This window comes from Podarcis filfolensis, assembly GCF_964270895.1.
Source record: "Podarcis filfolensis genome assembly, chromosome: 9".
NCBI lineage: Eukaryota > Metazoa > Chordata > Lepidosauria > Squamata > Lacertidae > Podarcis > Podarcis filfolensis.
This window is the reverse complement of record NC_139610.1, coordinates 33,853,483-33,880,225: the sequence shown is the minus strand read 5'-3', so window position 1 is coordinate 33,880,225 and position 26,743 is coordinate 33,853,483. Positions and strand designations below refer to the sequence as shown.

Sequence of the window (26,743 nt, the reverse complement as noted above, 5' to 3'; positions counted from 1 at the left end):
AAACTGGGAACCGCAGTTCCTTGGATTCTTTGATGGAAGCTGTGAGATTTAAATGTACAGTGTGGATGTGATCTGGTGGAAAGCATCAGGTAAGGCTGAATTTCTTAGGTAGGAGACGTGCTTCAGGACTGAAGGATTATTTTTACAATTACATTTATATCCCAGATTTATTCACTCCAGGAAGTTCAAGGTGCTATACATATGGTTTTCTCTTCTCTCCAGTTGTCCTCACAACAACCTTTGAAGGTAGGTTAGGATGAGAGATGGTATGAGTGGCCAAAGGTCACACCAAACAGGAACCTAGGGATCTGCCTTCTACCAAATTAGATCACTAGTCCATCTAGCTCAATATTGACTGTACCAGCTGAAAGTGGCTCTAGGGTTTCAGGCAGGATGAGGCTGGGTAGCTCAGTCAGTGGAGCATCAAACTCTTAATCCCAGGGAAATGGCTTCGAGCCCCATGATGAGTGAAAGATTCCTGCATTGCAGGGGGTTGGACTAGATGACCCTAGAGACCCCTTCCAACTCTACAATTCTATGATGTCTAGGTACGGCTGAGATATACCAGGGCCCGGACATGGGCCTTGCATGCAAGGCATGTGCTCTGCCACTGAACAATGCCCTCCCACTTCTCCTGAATCTCCCTGAATTGAGCTGCTTCAGTTCTGGTTGGGATGATTAAGGCAAAATGATCACACACCTTTAGTAAATGCAGCTCGTGAAATGCCTCTCCCCCAGCCCACATCTCTGATCCATCTTCTAGCAGCTGATTTCATCATTCTCAGAAGTGAGATTTTGATAACTATTTTAAAGCTTCCATCCCATCTACAAAACAAATACACCAAAAAATAAAATAAATTGCCTTGGTTTGCATCTCGTTCTCTTGGTTTATTCTAATGTCCTCTCTTATTACTCTTTTATAAAACTTGCATTTCACTTTTCTAGCCTTTACTACTTGCTTTAGTAAAACTGCCCTCTCACATGGTGTATACACTGAATGAATGGAAGAAGGTGCAGGATCTCAGCCATACCTGTATCTTGTCTTTTGTAGTTTTCACAGCAGTACAGAAAGAGTTTATGCATGTACAATTTGTACACATGTAAACTCTATTCACACCTCCAGGCGAATGTGTGGGGGTTGGAAATGGGGACAGAGTCAGCATAATCTTGACTTACTCCACTGAACATGTAAAAAGGGCTTACGTGGTAAATTATTCCGTAATGAGAAGAGCAGAGTTAGATGAAGATGTGAGTGTGTATGCGTGCACACACACGTCATAGAGAAAGAGATGTGTTTAGGAACAAGAGTAGTATGGGATTTACAGAAGTTTCCCTCTGATTTTTACAAAAAGTGATCTTGCATATATGTGTATACTCTTTTGATAATGGAAACTAAATGATCAATTATCTCTAATTTTGTCTGTCTCAGCTTCCTGAACATTTAATAACTCTTAAGTGCTTTTTTCATATCTATAAGTCTATCAGTCTGCACATAATTGGTTTAAGAACCTGATTCCGAAAGAGGATGCTACAGGTTGCATTATTTGAGAAAAATATAAAAAATACTAGAGCCAACCACAAATTACACCTTGAAATCCTCTGCCATGCTTATAGGCAGAGAAATGGGGCAGAAGTGGGTATTTCAAATAATTTATCCAAGGGAAGGAGTAACTGGCCAACTGTTTCTCAGTGTTGGGGTTGACCATTTATTTAGTCTACTTACAACCTGCCCTTTAGCAAATGGTCCAAGGGAGGATTATAAAAACAGCACAATTAAAACAAGTACGAATTATATTAAAATCATAAAACAAAACCAACCAACAACAAAATTAACAAAACCGCAACACAGAACGGCAATGCAGCACCCACTCAACTAAAAGCTGGAATGCCTTGACACAACTTCTTTCCTTTTTACTAAATGTTTAGGTGCAGCTGCTGCAAGTAGCAATAGCAGTATCATTACCCATTTTCATCATCATCACCATCATCATCATTATCATTTTATTTGTATAGCACCTTTCCACAGTTAAAACAATGCTCAAGACGGCTTACAATATGAAAAGATTTACATAGTTACAAATGTAGCAAAGTAGTCATAAAAATAAATAAAACACAACAAAAACTGCATAACCAAACTGAACAATTTCCACATAAAAATATAGATTCAAAAAAATTAATATCAACAACAGCAAAAACTCCCAACAAAACTTTTCCCAAAATATCCAATTTTCCACCCTCTACAATGTCCCAGACCTAATGTTGTTCTGGGCTATTGTTGGGGTGGGTGTGCAGAAGATGGTGACCACCACAAAAATGGTGGGAATTCTGCAAAGTGCATTTGGGGTATGGAGTGTTAGAGGAGGCATAGTACCTCTGGTGGGGGAACATGCTGTGCTGCTTCTGGGGTAATTTGTCCACCATTAGTCCCCACCCTGTCCTCAACTTTCATCTGTGGTTCCTAGAGGTTACCAGCTTGCAACAGCAGCCACACCCTGGGAATGACTTCAACTGGCCGGCTCAACTGGGTTAGGGTAGCTAACCCTCAGTGAGTTAGGGGCTTCCCCTGCATGCAAATACATACTCCAGCAGATTGAGTGAATGAGTCCATTAGTGGGTACAATGGTCAAGAAGGCAGTTTCTGCACATGCTGTAGAGCAGAGGGAAGTGAGGGGCAGATGGGGCTTGTCAACCTGAGAAGGTAGCCCATCTAAGGGAAGGAAATCTCTCATCCTAAACCTCTGTTACCTTGTGGGATATCTACAGGAGAAGAAAAGGATAAGCAATAAACCCTACACAAATCCAGAGTAGTGTCCCTAAGATGATTGGATGGTGCCTTGTATGCCTCCTTCCAGCAACTCCTGAAGCTAAGCTGGTGCCAAGCGTATTTTTCTGCTTTCCTTTGGACCACATCAGTGATTCGTCTGGGCAGCCCAGGACACTGCCCAAGCTTGTTTCTTGGGGACGTCACTTCAGTTTTGGTAACGCAGCAGTTTGACTTCATCCCTGGAGGTGTACCCATTGTCCCTCAAGATAAGAACATGCCAACAACATCTGGGGTGTTGGGGGAGAGTTGAAAATAAGAAAAATCTCAGACGTTTTCTCAGAAAAAAAAATACATTAAAATGTTTAGCTTAGTGAAAAAATACTTTTTCAAATGTTGGTTCTTAACTGTTGCAATTTAATGGGTTAAAGAGCCCACCAGCGACCTAATATTCTTCAGCTTCTGATTCACAGGGATCCAGTTTACCCAAGGGCAAAATTTTGCAAGAACTCACAACTTATTTCTCAGCATTTTCAACAGGCATATTTGTGACATCACTACCTCAATGCTTGTTTAAGTTCACTGTAACTGAATTCTGGCGAAGTGTTGCATTCACTAGAGTTGCCAACTTTGGTTCTGACAAGGCCATTAACAACTGAGTGACAGACAAAAGTTCAGCCACTGATGTTTTCCTGGCATTGAGCTACATATAGTGATGTGAAAAACTTCATCATCTGAATTTCTGCCCAACATGCAGCTATTAAATGCACAAGAGCACTACAATGGAAGAGGGAATTGGCACCCGTATTCTTCCTATATAAATTATTAAAGATCCTTGATTCATATTGAATTTGGCAGTACTAAGTTCTGTTCACTTTAACTCTGCTTTTGAAGAAATTGTTTCAAGATCCTGGGTTTTGGCATCAATCATAAAGTGATGGAACTGTAATTGGGTTTTTCTTTTTTTAAAATCTAGTTTGGTGTGGATTTTTAGGACAATGGCCTTCAGTTTGAATTTTGTGAGTAGGCTTTGTCCAAGGAAAATAAATTAAAACTCAAGGGTACACAGAGTACCTCCAGTGACTCACTAAGAGTTCCTCCATATTACCTCTTTATTGAACATTTATTCTGGTTTGCTTGCACAAAGCTTACACAGCAGAAAGAATGTACTGATCTTTATCAGGTGTTTGTTTGTAGGAAGATTATATGACAATGATCATTCATCCTGATTTGCTTGTGTGGTGTTTATATGTCTTCCTGTTAATCATTTGTTTATTCCACACTTTTGTATACATTTCATTGTCACTTTCCTAACTGCAAAAAGCCAGTCTCTTTTTTTAAAGTAGATTTGTGGTGCTAGGTCAACAGAGCGCTCTAATCCACTTTAATTATGCAAACCTTAATTTCCCAGTTTGTGCTTAAATCCCTCCTGCAAAATACTGACAGTACAACATACACCGATGTTATCCCTTTTTTCCCCCCTAACAAAGATACTGTGTCTTTAACAGCTGGATAACACACTGGACATGAATTCAGCAGGTTAAAGTTTTCATAATCTACAGAGATTTCGGTGTATCTTAATTGGTGTGTTAGCCAAGATTCATCCCTAGAGTCACCTGTACAAGATCACATTCTTTATCCTAAATAGTTTCCCTGAAATAACTTGCCACCTTTCCTATTCTTCATTCACAGTAATTATCCTGTTCTAGGTGATAAAATTATTCCATGTGTTTAACTAGGTAAATCAGGGAGTAAGAAATTAGAACACATAAATGGTAAAGACATAAACAAAAATAAATAAGTAGAGGGGAAAGCATAAGGACTGGGAGATAAAATAGTAAATAACCATCGAAGAGGAAGAAGAGAGACTATTCTGAAAACCATGACATGGGAATCTGGAATAGCCACCCACGAAGTGTACATAGCGTTGTACTGATGCAACATGGAAATAATTATATCTGACTAGAAGTGTGTGAGAGCAAATAAAATGGAAGCTGCAGATATTATCAGAGGGGTTATTCTCTGTTATTACTCAGAATAAAATAATATGTGCATGTGTACTTTTAGGATACATTTGCACAGGAAACTCCCATGCTGCCAGTTTAGCACTTTATTGCAAGAAAGTTACAAAGGTTAACATAGCATGATACCATACCAGCAATACATAAGCAACTGCACAAGCAAAAGTCCCTCGATTTGCTAACAGAACCAGAAATATAGGAGGACACTGGGAGAAGAAATTTCTCTCCATTAACCTCAGTAGGAGTGGAAAACATTCAAACATTCTGAGTTGGCTTTGGGTTCAGTGACCATTTCACCAGTGTAGTGGGGCAAAACTCCAGACCTGCAGTAAAATACTGTAAGTATAGGATTGCTTTGTTAATACCGTTTGGTGCTTCCCACATTGACATCATTCCTCGCAGCTTGTATACTGCCTTGACAGCACTGACCTCATTATTTTCATTCCTACATTTGCAATACAGACAAAAATACAGGTGAGAGATTCAGTGTCATTGAGCACAGATGCCTTATCAGGACTGGATGTCCTAAATGAGTGCATTGGAGTCCTCTCTTCTCACAATGCCTTTGTGCAGATTTGTGCACAAGGACGCAAGTTTGCCCAACTGCACCATTGAATTAAACAGAATTCCCATTTTTTCATTGAATTCAATGGGACATGTGAAGAGTGGATTACCTAGTTGTCACATTAAAAACGAAAGATGGATGTAACCAAAACAGGTGCAAGGGTTCGGGGGGTTTGCAGAAAACAATGCTGAGCTGTTTTGCAGAGATGAAGATTTGCAGCTAACGTTGAGTCACCATGAAAATATAAATTTGTCTTACGCATAAGACATGGGCCTCTATACATGGAGAGAAAGTTCATATCTTGCTGAGCAGAAATAAATGCTTATAACATTATATCTCTTTCTGACATGAGCCGCACAGACTGTAGTTGTAACTCTAATTGAATAATGGCTTCTTGCCAGGATATAAGTTTGATTAGTTTGGAATTGTATTTTACATCTCTCAATTTCTCCTTTTCAGGCTTTCACTATTCTTAATCGAAGCCAGAGTTTTCTGGCTCATACACAGATGGTTGCAGGCTTCTCTGCTTGTCTGTCATTCTGTATGGGTGCTTCTAGATGGGGGCTTAATATTGCAAATGGGTCATTAACAGCAGGGCTTGTAACTTACCAGGTTTAAAGGGTATATCTAGATGAAAGGGGACGGATGCATAGGCTGACATTTTGATGCCAGTGATGTCATGTGGAGACTGAGAAAAGCATGCATGCATGAACAGCGCCAGTCCCACAACAAACAAACACCTGGAAGGACTATATATATAGAAACATAGGAAGCGGCTTGATATTGAGAAAGACCAGTGGTCCACTGACTGGCAGCATCTACCCAGGGTTTCAGGCAGGGTCTTCCCCACCCCTACCTAGAGATGCCTGGGATTAAATCCAGACCTTCTGCATACAATTCAGGTCCTCTACAGGTGAGCTACGGTGCTTCCCATAGTGTGCCATCTAACTCAAAAATTGAGGGGTTGGATTGGAAGCATTCACCCTGAAGGACAGCAACCTCAATGCCCTGATATTCGACCAGGTATGCTGCCAAGTTAGCATGTATAGGATTGCAACTCTTCTAGACCCCACCTGCACTATGCATTTAAAGCAGGATCATACCACTTTAAACAGCCATGGCTTCCACTAGAGAATCCTGGGAATTACAGTTTGTTAAGGGTGTTAGAAGGTCCCTCTTTCCTTCACAGAGCTTGAATTCCCAGACATCCTTGGGAAGGCAGATAGATTGTTAAGCCGCTTTGGGAATTGTAGCTTCGGGTGGTCTCCTACTAACTCTCATCATCCTTCTCAAACTACAGTTCCCAGGATTAATGGGGGAAGCCATGACTGTTTAAAATGGTGTGATAATGCTTTAAATGTATAGTGCCGATGGTGCCCTAGTAATTCACTATACAAACAATTCATGTTAAGTGGATTGGAGGGCTGGATGCATTAAGAAGATTTGTGTCCCTGGTCACTTACATTTCTTCATGAAAGCACCAACTGGGGACTGTCCAAACCACACTACAGCCTCTTCCCCCACCAGGGAATTGTTGTTTCTGGAAGACCTTTGGGATGCTAATTAATCTGTTCAGAAAGTGCACTGTCCCTGGCTACAGGTCATTGTCTACTTTGCCTTCCATTTCAAAGAAAGAAATGGGGCTTGTATAATTTGGAGAATTTGCTGTTGAGAACAATCTTAGCCCTGCACAATGAAAAGAGAACTTTAAGAAGAAGCCTCACCATCGTTTCCACAGTGTTACAAACTGCCACCCCCTATTTTCCTCATTTTTCAACCATATTTCTGCCATCAACAACACTGTCCTAGATTTGGGATACGATGGCTAAGAGGCCAAAGCACTTGTTAAAAGTCTTTCTATACCAGTTGAATGCTAGTTATGCTGCTGCCATGAAAAATACACTGATGGAATGCCTCAGATATACCAACAGAACACAGTGTTTATGAGGGGTTTCAGAAGTGCCTAAGGGGACTAACGGTAGTGACCTTATTTCTGGTTAAGCCTCTGGAACTGGTGGAGCTGCAGTGTTGCTGTGTGTTCCCTTTATTTTATTTAAAACGTTTGTATCCTGCTCTTCAACTGTAGAAGACTCACACAGTGGCCTTTCTGCATGCTGTGAGTGTGCTGGGTGCATATTCCCATTGTTGTGGGCCCATTTGCCCTTCCCCCATGTATGAAGAGTACATGTGTGTCATTACTAGCATAGTCCCTGGTTGATGGGCTATGGCAGTGGTGCCAGAGCAGGTTTGTCTTTTTTATGCCATCTTTTCATTGTGTTCCTTTCCCTTCTTTGCTGAGCGATTATAAGATATGGTACAGTATTCCTCTGGAGTAACAGTGACATACCTTTCCTTCTCCTTTCCTAATTTAAGGACTGCTCTGCCCAAAACATTATAATGAAGTGACCATTCCTCTAAACTTCAAGTTCCAAAATTACAATAGATTTTCTATAAAGTATTTTGAGATTAAAATTGTGCCATCTTTATGGACCCTGGGTTTGAAAAGTAACATTTGAGCTCTGCAGCCTAGTTTTCTGTATTTTCACTCTGAATTAAGTGACAGTGAATTCAACGGCACTTATTCTCAAGCATGTCTAGAATCACAAGTGTACACTGCTTCACTCCTTCAATAGTAAGGTTGCTAACTTTCCCCTTAAAAACCTCTGTGCCTTTAAAAGCTACACGGGCGGCAGAAATTCAACCATGTCTACACCCCTCCCCCCAAAAAATCAGATGTGGAGCATTTATTTGTGGTGAAAAGAAGGGAAAGAAAATGCTGAACATATGGCACATATTCTTTAAGATTTTTTTTGCTGTGAAATTTTGTAAACAGCTTAGAGAGCCCTTCAGAGCTATACAGTGGGACATAAATATTCTAAATAAATGCATAATAAAAATGTAGCTGTTTACAAGCACAGGAATTCTGCCAAAATAAAATTGACATCCCTATAACTAGTTGTTTTCAGGTTTTGAAAAGAATTTCAGGCTCAGAGCTGGTAGAAAGCTGGCTAATGAACTCTATGCTGGAAAGAACATTAGATCCTTCAGAGGCTGAGATAACACCTCCACACCATGAATTTTAGTGAAGTCTTTGGAGTTGGCTAGGTATTTTTTAAAAAGAGTTTTGATGGTATCAGTGTCACCTTCATCCAAGCCAACTGAATGAGACTGATGTCCTGGACTGCTTGTGCAAGTTACAAGAACAGCCTTCATGATAAGGCCAATAAATGATACACTGTTTTCAGCAAATGTACTTTTAATTTTCTTGTACTTCCGGCAAAATATTACACGCATGAAATTTCACTCAATTGTTTTCAGCTCCCCCATGTTTAACATTATTATCAGATGGGTGTACTCTCACTCTTCCATTCCTTTTGTAGAGAATTGATGCTACCATATTATCCGCTGGGGGGGGGGAATTATTTGGTTTTGAATTCCCTTGCTTTTGGTCATTCATATATGTAAATCTAAGCAAATCACAAGGAAGGAGGATATTGAACTCAAATCAGAACTCAGGTTTTAAGTAAGCTTTCATAAGATCATGCTGAGAAGCCTCTATTTTTAACCCTAGGGGTTTGTTTCTTATAGGAAATATTACAGGACCACATGCCAGTACTGTAGTGAGTGGGACAATGACTGTGACTCTTATCTTTGTGCAGTTGGCTACAGTCCAGGCTTACAGATGTCCAGGGTTTCTATACATAACACCCCTCCATCCAGACAAGCAAGAGATATTGCTAAAGTTCAAGGGACCTTTCAGGCAGGCAAAAGTATGAGGAAAGTGTGGCCAGGGTAGAAGTCTGAAGGACCAAACTGAGAAAAATATTTGTCTCCATGTCTGATCCCAACCCCGTTATATATTGACTTAGAATTAACTTAGAATCATTGAATATCCCCACCCCCCGAGACAAACATGTTTATTACTATTCACAATAATTATTTTAAGGTGAAAACAAAAAGCAAGGCAAGTGTCTATTACGTTACACAGACTTCATCAACCTTCTTGCAAGGTGAAAGGCTTATCTGAAGAAAGAACAATAAACTTGGTGGTCTTCTCTCTCCTACTAGTGCCCATACTTCTGGAATTCCCATTCTCGATTATCTAATGGACACACCTGCCGAGTCTTAAGCCAACAAGAGATACAATGGAAGTGGAAAGCACGATTGCAGGCAGCCCATGCAACAGTGCATTCTTTGGAGGTAGCTGATTCTTGGTTAGCTTGACAGTCTATGCACAGATCAATAATATGGTTTCTGCAAATGGCACAGTTGTCAACCACGATGTCCCAAGCCCAGAGTGCAACTGCATTCCACTTCTTTACTTTGAAGTGCTTCTTGCTGGCACCACTATTGGTCCCACTCGGTGTGTCCACATCCATCGCAGCAGCCATTTTGGATAAGCCAGTCCTGGCAGAATTCTATCTGAATCATTGATTTGTAGAGTTGGAAGGGACAGAGGTAAAGTAGGTGTTGAGTAGTTCCACCTTCTCTTTCACCCAATAGTATTTCTCTTCTCCACACAAGTGACCTACTATTTGCTTGTTCTTCCTCTGGCTTCAAACATAGCCAAAGAAACATTTTTTATTATTTTAAACTCTCTTACAAGCCTGAGCTCATTCTGAGCTTTGGCCCACCTGACCTTCTCCCTGCAACTGTGGGCTACTTTTGTATACTCTTCCTTTGCAATTTCTAGCTTTCTTAGATTTCAGCTCATCTGTAAGCTCCTTATGCAGCTACACCAGTTTCTTTAGGTGCCTCCCACTTTTCCTTCTTGTTGGAATTGTATGCCTTCAATATTTCAACTTTAAGAAACTCCCATTCATCTTGGACTCCCTTCTCTTTGAGTATTTCTGATGATAGGGAGTTCCTTAAGCTTTATGAAATCAGCCTTTTGAAGTCCAGAGTGCATATAACTCATAAGTTTATCACAAGCAAAAGCATACAGACAATGTGCACAATAACTAATGCACTCTCACATTCATGCATACTTAACCTAAGAGAACAAGAAACTCTAATCTAGAAGAAGAAGCAAGGTAGTTTGAACATAACCTTGTGGCAAAAAGACAGTGATAGGAGAAGGGTTTTACATATCCTAGCTCTCAATAGATGATCTGACAACAATGGAGGGTGATAGGGTGATGTAATGGATACAGGAAATGGTTATTGCAAAAAAAACTGATTTTAAAGTTTTCATGTTCTGTTGGTGAGCATTTGTCTAAGAAGGGGTTAAGTGACATAAAATGAGGGGTTTGGTGATGTATAGGTGGGTGACCTTAATGGAAAAATAGACTTGGGATAAGTGGCAGGAAAATCTGGTTTCTGCCTGAAAGGTCATGACTGTCTGTATGTGGTCAACTCTACTTAGAGAGGATTATCCCTCTTGAATAGAGTGTCTACTGGTAAACAAGTGTTTTACATATTTTTTCCTGGTGGGACAGGATACCTGCAATGGGCCTCCATTGTTTTGCTCATCCTTTTAATTGACACCTAAGTGATAGCCATGTTTGCCTAAAGAGACTCTGCATCAGTAAATCTGAGACATAAAGTCTATGCATTTAGCAATCTTTTGACAGCCAGATAGTTTCATTAAGTTATTCCAATCCCATCTTCCTAGTGATTCCTGTCATGTCTGCCCAACAGGTAAGGTAAAAAAAGCAATAGAAAATGTAGTTCCACTGAGAGGTAATTACCCCAAATGCAACCCTTTGGTCATGCCAACACAGTTGTGGACCAAAGTGAAATCTTACACAAAGCACCATGGTAACAAGCTCTAGTCCACAAAAGTTTGTGTCATAATAAATCTGTTGGTCTTTAAGGTGTCATAAGGTGCTCTTCTTTGTTTTTCCTACAGCAGCTACCTCTCTGGAATTTGTGACATACCAAAGTTAACAATTATTTATGAACACACCTATAGATCCTAAAAGTGGAGCAGTTGTGTAAATGCAGCCACACATGATAGGGTGACTTTTTAAAAACCGCATAAATATGGTCATCAACAATCTCATCACAAGGGATTCATATAAAAGACTTCTACAAAAGGTACTTATAAATAATTTGCTCAGCTTCCAGTGTTCAGGCTGTGAGTGCCATTGCCTATTATGTAATCAAAATGTATCACCCACATATAAGAGGGGAGGTATAATTGGGTTGAAGCTAACCCCCAAGTTGGCATAAGTACAAAGAATCTTTTGGGGGAATAAGTGGAGTGGGAGATTCCAAAACTGTCCAATGAGGAATGAGCATATTCAGTGGTCACAGAATACCGATGTGGGTGTGTGGGAGACAATATGGGAAGGGTAATCATAGAGAAGGACAGGGTTGCCTGATTGAAACACAGAAAAAAGCACTTCTCACAGCAATGTTTTGTCCAGTCCCACTTGTAGGCCATTTACCTAGTCCTAGAACATTTGGGTGCATGAAGAGGGAAAGGAATGCACACAGGGGAAAGACTCTGTGGTTCTGGTAGCTACACACCAGTACCTGATAATTATGAAACACATGAAGTTTCCCAAATAAACCTGAGTTTCACATTTGTCAATCAGGGCAATATGCAAGTGTGAAGAAGCCTTCTGAAGAAGTTTCTCAGGATTCGACACTAGTAATTATGTTTAGATATGGTTGTCACTTAAAAAAAGAACTAATTTTCCCATGAACTCTACAGCAGTTTACATTACAGAAGTGACCCAATCCAGGAAGACTAGCTTAGCCTCAATCTACACAGCTAACTACTTCTTTTGTCTAATGCAGGCATAGGCAAACTTGGCCCTCCAGATGTTTTTGGGACTACAACTCCCATCATCCCTGACCACTGGTCCTGTTAGCTAGGGATGATGGGAGTTGAAGTCCCAAAACATCTGGAGGCCCAAATTTGCCTATGCCTGGTCTAATGTTTTGACAAGTGGTTAGAATATCAGACTAGGATGAGGATCCTGGGAACTGTAGTTCATTAAGGGTTCTGATCTCACAAAAACAAAATTCTTTAAGAAACTGCGCAGTTCTTCGGGGGAAGCCATGGCTGTTAAAGTGGTATAAGAGTGCTTTAGAAGTGTGGTGTGGATGTGACACCACTTTCAGTTCTGCAGCCAAGAATGTTCCTTGGTCAGTCAATGATCTCTTAGCTTATCCTACTGAACAGGGCTGTTGTGAATATAAAACTGAGGGGACTATGTCTCTGTGGAGGAAATGTAGGGTTTAAATAAGAGACCTGTTCCTGTACACAGTTGCTTGGAAGCAAGCTCTACAGAGCCCTGTAGTGTGTTCTGTTTTAAAACATTTGTCAAATTGTGTTTGTATTGCCATTTACTCCCAGCATAAAGGGGCAATGGATTTCTGGTCATGCCTTTGTTCATGACTTAACCTTTGAGGTTGTTTGTTGTGTGGTGACTAATTGCTAACTCTCTAGATAAATATTCATGGCATTCCACAAGAGCTGTCTGTGGTAAAGAAAAAAGAAAAAGAAAAAAGATTTCCTTTGTTTGGTTTAAGGATGCTGCCTGTTAATGTAATTGGATGTCCTGTAGTTCCTGACCTGCAATGTGTGAGAGGATAAATAATCATCCTGTATTTACTGTTGTCACAGTGTTCAAGATCTTGTAGATTCCACTACATTCCCACTCCAGTCATTTTATTTCTATGGCTGTTAATTTTAATAGGTTTCCATCTCTATTACATGCAAATTGTCTCAAAAATGTCCTTTTATTTCCCTTCTCTACTTACTGGAATCAGGACTGATTTGCTTAAATCAGTAGTTCTTCAGAGTTGTTTCCTGAATCTTCAGAAGCCAATTTAAAAATGGGTTGAACCTTTGAAGTATAATAAGCAAACTGATCCTAGCAAACTATTACTTGGAAGAAATGTAGAATTAAATTAATCTTGTTTCTAAATAGGTGAAACTGGGATTTCAGTTTGTGGGTGAAATTAGGACACAGGGTTACAATGGCAGCTCTGAGTCAAGCTCTCCCCCCCTCTCTCCCTTTCTCCCCACAGGAACACAGGAAGCTTGCCTTATAGAGTCAGAGCACTGGTCCATCTAGTTCAAGCCTCACTTGGAGATGCCTGGAATCAAATCCAAGACCTTCTGCTACAATTCTTTGAGCTATGGTCCTTCTCATAAACTTCTATCCAGCTTACTTTCCACCCTGATGTCATAGTAATGTGGATTTTCACACTCCTGCCCCACATTATTGGTGAAGAGGGCAGAGGAACGGGTACTGTGATGACATCAGGGAGCAGGGGCTAATTCAGCTTTGCCCAACCTAATATCCTTCAGCCATTTTGGACTATGACTCCCATAATCCATGGCCATTACCAGTACTAGCTGGGGCTGACAGGAGCTGTAGTTCAACACATCTGGAGGGGAAAATAGTTGGGCTAATTCAACACAGCAATCAAAATGCATTGCCTAGGCCTACTGAGCAAGCTCCATACCACTCTGGCTTGCATGAGCCAAAGGAGTGGGGGCTTTCTTAAACTGCTCAGCTGGGGGGCGGTGGGAAGCCAAATGGTCTAATAAAAATTTAGTCATGGTTCACATGAGTTTCGGCATCAAGAGTTCTCATCTTTCCTTCTAATAACTTCTATGTCACATTATTATCATTCATGCTTCTTTGTTATTTTGGTTATTTGCTAATTTACTGACATAATTACATGACACATTCAAGAAATGTTCACTTGTTTACCTAGATACACAATAGCTGAGCTGTAAATGCTCTTTCACACAAACATTTGTACAGGTTTAGAGAAAGTTTGCACCTTTGTTCAGTGTAACATGTGAATTAGACAAGAAGAAATGCAAAGTTATGTTCACTGGCTTTTGAAAATTTGTAGCTCAGAATCTGTCCTTTGCCTTCTGCTGCTGTGTATCTGCATCTTTCATTGTTCTGATTTGGGCCTCCACATTTTCCAGATATATTGCACTTCAGCCTAGTTTTCTGATGTATAGGATCTGCTACAGTTTACCCTCAAGTTGACAGTGTTCAGGTAAATATATCTGGCAACCATAAACATGAAGGTGATTTTAGCTTTATCTCTCTGTGTGTTTAAAAGATACATTAAACAGACACAATGGAAAATAAAGATTCTAAAGCACTTACACTCTGTCAACTAGACCCAGATTGTGCCTTTTAAAAATAACTGTGATCTTCAAAGAAAGGAAGGTATTCTGTAAACATTCCAGAAAGGAAGCCTACGTTAGTCAATATGTAGCAATTGTTATCACCCCTAATAGGACTCACTTTTGCAAACAATTTCATTTGCTTCTTTTAACCTAGAGGGAATGAATATACTTATCAGGTCTCGTTGTTCTCTGAATCAAGTCCAGAGCCAGTTTGCTGCAGCAACATTTACATGGGATGCTGCTTCAAAGGACTTTTGAAAACAGGGGTTCATACATCATAAGAAAGGGGTAGGCCCATTAGCAAACTCTTGCCAACACCGTAGAATCCAGAGCCTTTGGGCAAACACTGAACATGGTTAGAAGAGACAAGATATCCCAAATTCAGGGAAACTGGAAAAGGACACAAGAGATTGGGGCTGCAAACAAGATTGTTAAGACCTGGTATTTAGGGGCTGGGATGGATGGATAGGCCAAGGGAAGGACATGCAGAGTCAGAGAGCAGAATTTCTCATGGTGTGGTAGGTAGGGTGACAGTTGCATGACAAGATTTCTTTCACAGGCTTTCCAAGCTGCCCATCACATCCAGTATGAACTGTAGACCATTGTTGTTAACATTCACTATATTTCTATCCCACTTTTCCTTCAAAGGTGCTCAGTCCCCATTTTATCCGCACAACAAACCTGTGAGGTAAGCTAGGCTGAGGTATCGTAACCCAACAAGCTTCCTGGCTGAGTGGGAATTTAAACCTTCAATCTTACCCCAACACTCTTAACTACTGTCTCTCGTCCCAGAGGCTAATGGGATTTCTGGATTCATTTTGCTTAAGAAAGGAAGAATCTCTCCATGCTTGCATATGGTGAACAAGAGTATACACTGCTGGTCTGGCAACAGAGGCTCTGGGACATAGTCTCATTCAATCAGCAGGAGCAGTGGGTGGAGAAGCACCCATAGTTATATCCCACCTTCTTTCCAATAAGCTTCTCCCCGCTCCCTTCCACAACAACCTTATGAGGTAGGTTGAGCTGAAAGAAAAAGAAGAAGAAAGCCAGTGTGGTGTAGTGGTTAAGAGCAGTGGACTCATAATCTGGTGAACCGGGTTCGCGTCCTCGCTCCTCCACGTGCAGCTGCTGGGTGACCTTGGGCTAGTCACACTTCTCTGAAGTCTCTCAGCCTCACTCACCTCACAGTTTGTTGTGGGGGAGGAAGGGAAAGGACATTGTTAGCCACTTTGAGACTCCTTCGGGTAGTGATAAAGCGGGATATCAAATCCAAACTCCGCCTCCTCTTCTTCTTCTTCTTCTTCTTCTTCTTCTTCTTCTTCTTCACTTCTCCTCGCTCCCTTCTACAACAACCTTATGAGATAGGTTGAGCTGAAAGACTGGGACTAGCCCAAGATCACCCAGCAAGCTTCATGGCTGAATGGGGATTTGACCCTGGTCTCCCAGGTCCTAGTCCAACAATCTAACTATTATACTACATTGGCTCTCAAGATCTTAGCATGTTTAAGTGTAGTAGACACACTGAGAGATACACAAATGCACACAATAGATACACAATAAACTAGCATTATAAGAGGTAAGCAGGGGGCAGTAAGCCAATTCCCAGAGTGATTTAACAACCAATCCCTTTTTCACAGGGAACTCGAGGAATTATAAGCTTTGTGAGAGGAATAGATGGACTGGTTGAGTGTGGTTTTTAATTGGATCTCATTGACTGCGTTTACTTGGCTATTGAGATCCACCCTGAGATCACATGTGATAAAATTCTGTGAACAAATAAATAAATAAACAACATGAATGTGATGAATTCAGTGGAGGCAAAACCAAATACCCCACCCTCACCCTGAATAAGGGATGAGGAGGGGACACATCCTTGTTGCCAAGGCAACAGGACCAAAGATAATTGTGCAGCTATGCCATGCAATGGTGGCTTCTGCCCAGTGTGTCAAAACAGTAAGTGTCACAGTACAGTTGCCGTGGCAACACAATGCCTCCACAAACCTTTTTGGACCGTTTTTGAGCTCCCCCCTTTCAAAAATTCACCACAAATTGGGGTGTTTTTCAAGGGGCACAGACTATTTTTCATAAAGCAAAGAAATAGTCACAGAAATACTCATCCCCACACCATTTTATTAAATATTTAGATGTTGTGGTTTGGCTGTTAATATTTCTTTCAATAGTAATAATCAAACTCCATTGTCCTATGTATTACATATATTGCATATTGCAGTTTTAAGTAAATTCTTCTTGAGATGACCATGCTGGACTCCCTCCATCTAAACTCAGGTGTAAATGTGTGAATAAATCATATTTCTTAAAGCTATGACAGTCTCCACTGCATCTTGATTCTGAAAGGTACACCCCAGGAATCTTGCTACCACTTGGCAGAGAGTGGAGAGTGGCTGCATCCAACTTTTGTAACAATATATTCATACCCTGCCTTTCCCCCCTGATGGGACTCAAGGCAGCTAATTCACACTAAAATACTGGCAAATTTCCATGAAGTTTAAAAAGAATTGCTAATTGTTGCAGAATGGTGACAAACTGAATGGTGGCAGACTGGAAAAATGAGAAACTATGGGAACCAAAGCCAACAGATTTCCCCATCCCTACCAGAAGTCCAGAACATGGGTCATCATGGATAGCTTATGTCTGCCTGGAAATGCCCATTAAGAATAACTTTCTTGGTGATCCTAACCAAAGACCTTCTCCAAAAAACACATGAGACAAGATTTTAAGTGGCTGGTAATATAATAATGCTTCATAAGTTGCAAGCCGCACGCATTTACTTGGGAGTAAGTTTAAACATTGAACTCAGTGGAACACCTATTGAACTCAGTGGAACTTATTTCTAAGGACATCTGTAGGATTGTGCTTGCAAGTCTTGCAGAAAAACTAAAAGCCGGGATGGGTGTGGTGCAGGGAAGGGGAGCCTATGGGCATCCACAGCTGTTGGACTAAAATTCCTATTAACTTCAGCCAGCATGGCCAATGGTTAGGGATGGAGTTCAGCAACATCTGGAAGGCCATTTCCCATTACATCACAAAGTGTTGTTGTTGTTTTTTAAAGGAAATCCAACCACTAGGAAGCATTTAAAAAGAGTTAGAATTCATGTAGAACATTTGTGAGATGATTTCTCCTGGTGTTCAGTAAAAAAGAAAGAAAAAAGTTTTCAATTATGTATTTCTTGAAAAGTACATGGCTAATGCACCAGCCAACTGAGGATTAACTAATGTCAACTTAATGATTAACAGGCTAGAAAGGAAGAACATGACTTATGAGCGGTTTGCTAAAGACACCTGGAACAGGAATGAGGCATTTTCTAATCATCTTCATTCACACCTAAGATATCAAGAAGGATTCATTAATATGTCCAGGTTTCATGAAAGCCAAATATAATTTCTGTGAAGAACAGGAACAAAATCACTACAAAGCTAAATTATATGACCATATTGAAAATTTTACCATGGGCAAGCTGCCACTTAAGTCAGGTGCAAACAGATTTCAGGCTATTTTTTTCTTTTTTAAAAAAATTGTGGCATTTCCAAATGTTCCATTCATAGTGTGAACAGGAGAGAAACCTCTCAGGATTTCTGCAAGAGGGGCCTATTTCTTTGTGTACTCAGGAGAAGAGTGCCCCCTTGTGATTTCAAAGAATCTCACTGAGGGAAGAGATGACATGAACAAGTTGTAATCAACCATTTCCCATATTTAACTTAGATCCTACACCTTGATGTTATTTTATTTTGTATCACTAAAAATAGGTGTTTCTTTCTAATGAGCTTTATATATTCAGTTGTAAGGAGGCATTTGGGAATTCTAGAGAAATGTCAAGGCTCTGCTGCCTTGCATCTTTTTATACTTTGCTTTCCAATCAGCAAACTGTAATTGAATATTGTGAAAAAAAACAAAAAGGCACCACAGTGGTACCTCGGGTTACATACGCTTCAGGTTACAGACTCCTCTAACCCAGAAATAGTACCTTGGGTTAAGAACTTTGCTCCAGGATGAGAACAGAAATCGTGCTCTGGTGGCGCGGCAGCAGCAAGAGGCCCCATTAGCTAAAGTGGTGCTTCAGGTTAAGAGCAGTTTCAGGTTAAGAACGGACCCCCGGAACGAATTAAGTACTTAACCCGAGGTACCACTGTAATAAGAACATAAGAATACAAGAAGTGTCTGCTGGATCAGACCAGATACTTAAATAAATTAGCATCTTGCTTCACACAATGGGAATTCTGGATACAGGGCATGAGTTGCCCCTGATTCTCTCCCACAGTTGCCCCTGATTCTGGAAGTAGCATTATTATTATTATTATTATTATTATTATTATTATTATTATTATTACCCACGCATCTGATTGGGTTGCCCCAGACACTCTGGGCAGTTTCCAACATATATAAAAACATAAGCATATCATCATCATAACCAGTAGTCACTGACAGCCTTATGAATTTGTCTGTTGCTACAGTGGTACCTCGGGTTAAGTACTTAATTCATTCCAGAGGTCCGTTCTTAACCTGAAACTGTTCTTAACCTGAAGTACCACTTTAGCTAATGGGGCCTCCCGCTGCCGCCTCACGATTTCTGTTCTCATCCTGAAGCAAAGTTCTTAACCCGAGATACTATTTCTGGGTTAGCGGAGTCTGTAACCTGAAGTGTATGTAACCTGAAGCATATGTAACCTGAGGTACTGCTGCATTTTAAAGCCATTGGTTGATACTCCCTTAGTGTTAAGGACTTGGCAATTTGAAGACCTGCTCTGGAGTCACATAACCTAGACACCGGTAGGTAGCCGTGTTGGTCTGCCGTAGTTGAAACAAAACAAAACAAAACCCTTCCAGTAGCACCTTAGAGACCAACTAAGTTTGATCTTGGTATGAGCTTTCCATGAGCCTGCAGTTTCAGTTCTAGCAGAGGGTCTTATTGAACTATTCCTGACTGGACTCAGAAACATTACACTTACTGAGAGGAGGAAGGGTGTGGCAGTGGGGAAGGTGGTGCTGTGCAAATGCACCTGTGGAGCAAATCTGGTACACCTGATGGTGCTTTTGCACCACACCACCCTCCCCGCCACTCATCCCTCTCCTTCCCAGTAAGCAGCAGCATCTCACCTGCAAGGAGTTCAGGTAAGCACCTCCTCTGCATCACACCATTTGCTACTGCACTTAATCATCAAAACCACTAAGCACTTTACATAAAGTATCTGATACCTGCCTCAGTTGGCCAACATATTATACACATACAGGTGTAGAGGAAAGCATGGCAGGCAGGCAGGCAGGCAAGTATAGTGTAGTCAATGCCCATCCACAATTAAGTGTTTGGTTTCTGGCACTCACATATTAGACTCAAGTCATTGCCAAGCAATGGCTTCATTGAGTTGTGCGTGAAGAATTCTACACACTTTAAGCTTAGGACATTTGGGACCTTTTAAGGGTAGGGAAGCGAAATAGCATCCTTCCCCCAGCAGCAGCAATTTCTCTTTTCCTTTCATTATTTTCTCAATGACTCATCATGAGTATTTGATTATGGTGTTTTCTCACCCAGGAGATCTGGCCTGCCAACCTTTTGAGTCCCCTTTGTTATTTTTCTGTCAAGCCAGTCGACTTGACTGATAGCAATTATCTTCTCTCTGCTCTCTGCCCCTCAGTGTGCCCAACAAATCCCAGATTACTCAATTATTTATCAGTATCGACTTGCTCCTTAATGCTTACAAAATATTCTGAGTACAGTTCAAATAATAGCCCTGCACACACAGGGCCGCTTTATATTCGCAACATTACACAAGTACACCAACTGCCACTCCTCCCTATGAAGAGCTGTTTTCAAGTGGAGGGTAACATCTACTGTATCTCACAATGTATATATTCTAATCTCATGGAGAGTTTCCATACTAATGATGGTCTTCTTCATGATTATCTTGCAGTGGAACAGAAGCATTTCATGTGAAAAATTCCACTGTAATGGTAATAATAATAATAATTTATACCTCGCCCATCTGGCTGGGTTTCCCCAGGCACTCTGAGTGGCTCCCAACATAATATTAAAAACATGACAAAACATCAAACATTAAAAACTTCCCTAAACAGGGCTGCCTTCAGATATGTTCTTAAAGTCAGATAGTTTTTATTTTTTTGACATCTGATGGGAGGGTGTTCCACAGGGCGGGCGCCACTACCGAGAAGGCCCTCTGCCTGGTTCCCTGTAACCTCACTTCTCGCAGTGAGGGAACTGCCAGAAGGCCCTTGGCGCTGGACCTCAGTGTCCGGGCTGAACGATGGAAGTGGAGACGTTCCTTCAAGTATACTGGACAGAGACCATTTAGGGCTTTAAAGGTCCGCACCAACACTTTGAATTGTGCACAGAAACGTACTGGGCTATGAAAAAATTAAGAAAAGGAAACACAGAGAACAAAAAGCAACCAAAGATGTAAAAGAGAAATGTACAGTGGTACCTTTGGTTATGAACTTAATTTGTTCTGGAGGTCCATTCTTAACCTGAAACCGTTCTTAACCTGAGGTACCACTTCAGCTAATGGGGCCTCCTGCTGCTGCCGTACCGCCGCGGCACAATTTCTGTTCTCATCCTGGGGCAAAGTTTTAACCCGAGGTACTACTTCCGGGTTAGCGGAGTCTGTAACCCGAAGTGTTTGTAACCCAAGGTGTATGTAACCTGAGGTACCACTGTATTTCAAAGATGAGGAAAAAGTTTATTGTTAAATTAGCCCAATGCATTTTGGCTCAAGGGCTTATTTGCTTCTTAGCAAACTCTCAGTTTCAAAGACCTTGCAGGGCAAAACCTCCTAAAAGAGCAAATTACCCCTTCAAGCCATATGGAATGCTGGGAAGTTTAACATTAAAATTCATTATGAAGCTGCTTTTTAAGCTGTCATACTCCTGACTCCTTTCTCAGTCTTCTTCTCATATTTAACAAAACTAAGGATTCATTCATGTTCCAATTAACACCAGGCGCAGACAGTGTGGTGAGGCAGCACCAGTCACCTAACTTGAAGCTGACTTAACAGATCTTGAAGACCAGAACCCCAAACATAGATTATCCCACATTTTCATCAAGATTAACTCATATCAGTTTGATATATCCCACCCCTCTTTCTGTATGTTTTAAACTAGACAGAAAGGTCATTAAGGATCTGTTCAAGATGAGGATAAAAGCAATCTTCATAAAGAAATTTAATTCATTTGCATAGCATTTTCTCAGCTTTCCTACTTTCAACTTTTTGAAAGTCAGGAAAGTAATATAGCTAATTAAAATCATAGAAGTTTCATTCTGATTCAGCCAATTCTCCTACAACAACTTAGACCAGGGGTCGGCGAGGTTTACCTCACCTGGGCCAGTTCACTCCCACTGAGATTGCTCCGTGGGCTATATCGCTTCTGCGCAGACGCGATTTCTGGTGCTGCGAAAGCGAGTCCCTGCTCTGTGCTACGCCGGTTTAGCCAATGGGGACTCGCCTAGTGGGCGGCTTGGTTCGGGGGCAGCTCATGGGCCGTTTCAACGACCCCCATGAGCCGCTTGTGACCCATGGGCCACAGGTTGCTGACCCCTGACTTAGACACAGTACTTTTCCTTCAGAGCTGACTAAGATTTGCAACATCCTCATAGATAATACATTCATAAAGGCCTTATAGAGCTTCCCATGTCCCCCTGTGCTTAGCACCAGGAAATATTTTGGCTCCTGTTAAATATCCATAGGAGGCCCACCTCCCCCAGATATGTTTTTTCATTATTTGGATCTCAAGATTGATCTCATAATTCTGAAGACCTAACCCCCTTTCTTTTTTTCTTTTTAGGCAGAAGAACAAGGGCTTAGGCTTGGATGGTTTTCTTGGCAACCTCTCTGCACTGGTCTGAGCCCAAACTACGCTGATGAAGATAAGGGTACCTATGAATAATTCATCATGGAATACTCATATTTTAATCTAGCAGCACATTCCTCTCTGAAATCTTCAATGAAACACCACCCTGATAAGGAAAAAATTGCTTTCATCTCAAGGGAGCAAAAAATCTATATTTAATATGGTGAAATGAAACATCCAATTGATTATTCATAGGTTCCACAGTAACTAGTTACATACAAGTGAGGATTTAATGTTCTTATTTTACATACAGATTATGTACGAAAGTGCGATAATTCTGACCTTGTGTCAAACTTTTTGAATCTATAAGGCTCTTCAGCACATATACTCCCATTAAGAAAACCTGTATACCAAATTGTAATGTATTTTCTTACATCAAGGCTACCTGTGTTATGTAGCTCCTGTTTTTTAAAAAATAGTTGCAGTTAAAGCTTCCTTCTCTTTATATTCTTGTGTTCATTGAAACCGCATGAGTTGTGAGGTCATCTGGCTCTCCAGAGCATGCATTCTGTAAATATAATGATGAGGAACAGCCCCTTTGCCTGGCATCTGGGAAGCTGTCATTCCCAATGCTTTTGTCATTCCTAATACTTTTGTCTACTTGAGCCCTGCTCAGGTATTTCTCTCCAGTTATGGAGACAGTTGGCTTGTGCCCCTGCTGTCACATCACACACAGGACCCTCTCCAATGGGGAAAGTACTGGAGGGGAGGGGGCTGCCCAAAGTCCATAGGCTGTCTTGTGAATAGAACACTGAGTTCCAGCGCATGGAAACACCCTCTGCACATTCTGGGGGGAAATAAAAATCCCCTTTTAGACTTTCCTTCAGCACACTGACAACCAGGGCCGTCTTTACCCGGGGGTGCAAGGGGAGCAGGGCACCCAGGCACCAAATTCTGGGGGACACCAGAATTGCCTACCATCGGCGTGGCTGCTGCATCCCTCTTCTTCTCCTTCCTCCTCCTGGGGAGCTTTTAAAAGCACCTGGATGTGAAGCTGCACACCTTTGTGGAGCTCGTTCGCCAGGTTCTTGAGGGGCGATGGCACTGAGACTCGGAAGAGCAGGACGCTGACACCACCTCCATGGCCTCGCCTGCAACCACGTAGAAGTATATCTAAATTTGGGGGCGCTGGGTGCATCTTTGCACCCCTGCGGCGCATATGCTAAAGATGGCCCTGCTGACAACACAGGGCCAGGGCCAGCCTAGGACACAGCAGAGGAGGTGTGTTGAATCTGTGCAGTCTCCCTGTAACCCCAACTGCATGGAGAGAAAGATATGAACAGGGCATTGGTCTTGTCTGTATTAGGTCTCTTGCCTGAGACAGTTTCCATATAGCTGTATTTAATGATGTACCTTGGAACTACAGATCAGCAACAGACAATTCTGATCTATGACTTCAGAACTTCAGAGATCTGTAACTTCTTGTATCAGATGCAATCTTCATTGCTTCTTTGGGTGCAAAGCAAGGTAGATTTGCCTGTTTTTGTATATCTATTTTAATTTCACATTTCCACTCTATGTCCTTACCTGATTATTAGGACACTATTTTTGTGTGTAGGACACTTTTTTGTGTAGGACACTGCTTGTATACCTGGGCTTTTCTAGCATTATCCATACAGCATCCCTATTGAGATACCACAGACACCCACTATTTGTAGTTCCTGAAAACAGCTGAAGACATGTTTGTTTCTACAAAGTTTTCCAGTTGAATTGGCAGTGAAATTAATTTAAAGTATGGCCTGGTCTGGTTATGTTAGGGTACTTCTTTTTACTGCTTGCTCTACTAGAAATAGTTCAGAAATGAAACATTGTCAGCTATTTCCTTTATTGGTGTTTTATTTCACATGCACAGAAATATTCTTTATATACTGGTCAGATGTTGATATTTAGGGTGGGTGGGAAATCTGGACATTATTCACAGGATAATTCAGATCTGTTAGTTAGGGGTTAGCAACATACATCTCAGCAGAAGCAGGACCATGGGAGGAGGGAAACAGAAACATTTTTTTCTTGGAGTATCCTCATGCATGTTCTTTCATGCTTAGCAATCTTCTGGCTTACAGTTACATGCAAACCAGGCCACAATGTCCCTAGCAACAACTCCTCTACATATTTGAGTGACTTTTTCTCATACTGAACAGATCTTACAGCATACGACAATATTTTTTTCAAAGCTGAAATCCAAAAGCAACTTACTTTACTGTATGACAATGGGAGACTAAAATGCATTGCCTTTCAGATGTGTTGTCAGTACATTGTTGATTTCAAGTTCCTTTACAGAGCATAAAACGAATTGCTATCAAGACCGATGAAAGGCGTGCATTTAAGAAGAATGACTAAATGTATCATTACCATCTGGCATGAATTTCTAATATTCTTTTGAAAGTCTACTGCCGGTTCTCATTTTTGAGTCTCTCCTTTCATTCTATTAGCACCCTGATTGCCTCTCCCAAGGTACACTGTCTCTTATTACGAATATTCCATGCACTGGGGGGCGGGGAGCAGCGGGTTGACATTGCTGATTCACACCTAAGAAAATCATAGTGAGCTCTTCAGATGAGCTTTATACAAGCTCAGACCAGATTGTGAGGGAGGTACAGTTCCAGGATTGTATCAGAGAAATCTTTGCCCTGAGCTGGCAGAGCTGTAAATGAAAATCAAGGATGTGGTCATCAATGCAAGGAATAACAGAATCCTTCAAACATCTTGGTATGAAATCTTAAGCCTTGGTTTTTGTTTCGTTGTTTTAAAGCAAAAAACAAAATTAAGGATAATATGTGTCTGTTTCCATCTCTAATGTAATGTTTGTATTGCCAAAATTGCAGGAATTTCTAGCAGCAGGAGAAAGCAAGCGGGGTTTAAAAGCTTTGCATCTCATTGCCCCTCAGTAGGTGGGGTGGGGGGGTTTGCCTTGTTTTAAATGTTTTAGGGGGGGGGACTACAAAATCCACTCTGAAATCATATGAAGTGAAAACAGTTGTAAAACACAAGATCCTGTGGGAATCACTCACATTTCCTCCAGTTAATTTTGACCAACAGCTCTCTTTATGTGACTCTTATTATGTTATCTGATTTTTAAATTTATTTTTAAGAAAGAAGGGCAATTGCAACCTGTGCAGAGTTAAAGCATTGGCTAAAGTATTGGGGAGTGTGGGGAGGAGAATATACTGGGATGTGGAGATAAAGGAAGACTAATTCTGATAAATGCTGCAACCCCATGACAACGAAAGGGAAAATGAAGCTAAACGATAAATAGTATCTGTTTGCATTCAATTCAGTTCTAAAATTTGGGACACCTGGAAAAAGTTTCTAAATGTCTACTTCACAAATATTCTACGCATCATTCAGATGATTTTCATTATGAAGTGTTGCATCTGGGAAAAATATTCGTGCCTACTTTTGGAAAAAGAGTGAATGACTGCCAGCTTATCTTATTAAATGAGGTTTACTGAAAAACGGAAACAAAATCATTTTACTGTGAAGAAGCCTAGAAAAATAAAATAAAATAAATACGTGAATTGGTTTATCTATAAAATGTTTTCTGTTGCATTGGAATATGAAAAAATTAACAATCTATATGTTGACACGATAGCTTTATTCAGACAAAAAAAAAGTGTTTTGTGGTATGGTAGAAAATGCAATCTTAGTAGGGCTAAGAAAGATACCTGTCTGAAACCCTACATTGACTGCAGTCAGTCATGGTAGACAATACTGAGCTAGATAAACTAACTTGGTACGAGGCAGTTTCCTAATGGCCATGTATGAAGGGCCCATAGACCTGTGGCAGAGAACAGACTTGGAATGTGTAAGGTCCATATTCAATCCCTGTCTTCTCCAGTGAAAGGAGGTAATACTGGGGTAGATGATCAAATAGCCTGGCCTATTGTAAGGCAGCTTCCTCTGTTCCATGTAGCATAAAGGCTGGTGTTCAAGCAATAAGAGTCCACACCTCTATTGCTCATGTAGAACTTAGTCACATAGTTCATGGGATCCCAACTATAGAAAGTGCCATCAGACTGCTAGGAGGTACCTTGTTGTTGTTGTTTAGTCGTTTAGTCGTGTCCGACTGTTCGTGACCCCATGGACCAGAGCACGCCAGGCACTCCTGTCTTCCACTGCCTCCCGCACTTTGGTCAAACTCATGCTGGTAGCTTCAAGAACACTGTCCAACCATCTCATCCTCTGTCGTCCCCTTCTCCTTGTGCCCTCAATCTTTCCCAACATCAGGGTCTTTTCCAGGGAGTCTTCTCTTCTCATGAGGTGGCCAAAGTATTGGAGCCTCAGCTTCACGATCTGTCCTTCCAGTGAGCACTCAGGGCTTATTTCCTTCAGAATGGAGAGGTTTGATCTTCTTGCAGTCCATGGGACTCTCAAGAGTCTCCTCCAGCACCATAATTCAAAAGCA

The 26,743-nt window shown here is 41.1% G+C and overlaps 1 protein-coding gene and 1 long non-coding RNA gene across 2 annotated transcripts; one reads left to right on the top strand and one right to left on the bottom strand.

Annotated features, from left to right (window-relative positions):
- Positions 1-9,257: 9,257 nt before the first annotated feature.
- Positions 9,258-9,762, bottom strand: LOC310742665 (E3 ubiquitin-protein ligase RBX1-like). Its single transcript, XM_083572087.1, has one exon. It carries the CDS (start codon positions 9,736-9,738, stop codon positions 9,412-9,414), a length of 327 nt encoding a protein of 108 aa, XP_083428213.1. The 5' UTR covers positions 9,739-9,762; the 3' UTR covers positions 9,258-9,411.
- Positions 9,763-12,356: 2,594 nt separating this feature from the next.
- LOC310770542 lies at positions 12,357-23,240 on the top strand. Its single transcript, XR_014552252.1, has 3 exons — positions 12,357-12,445; positions 13,334-13,554; positions 22,273-23,240. It is a non-coding gene; the product is annotated as an uncharacterized lncRNA (long non-coding RNA).
- Positions 23,241-26,743: the final 3,503 nt, after the last annotated feature.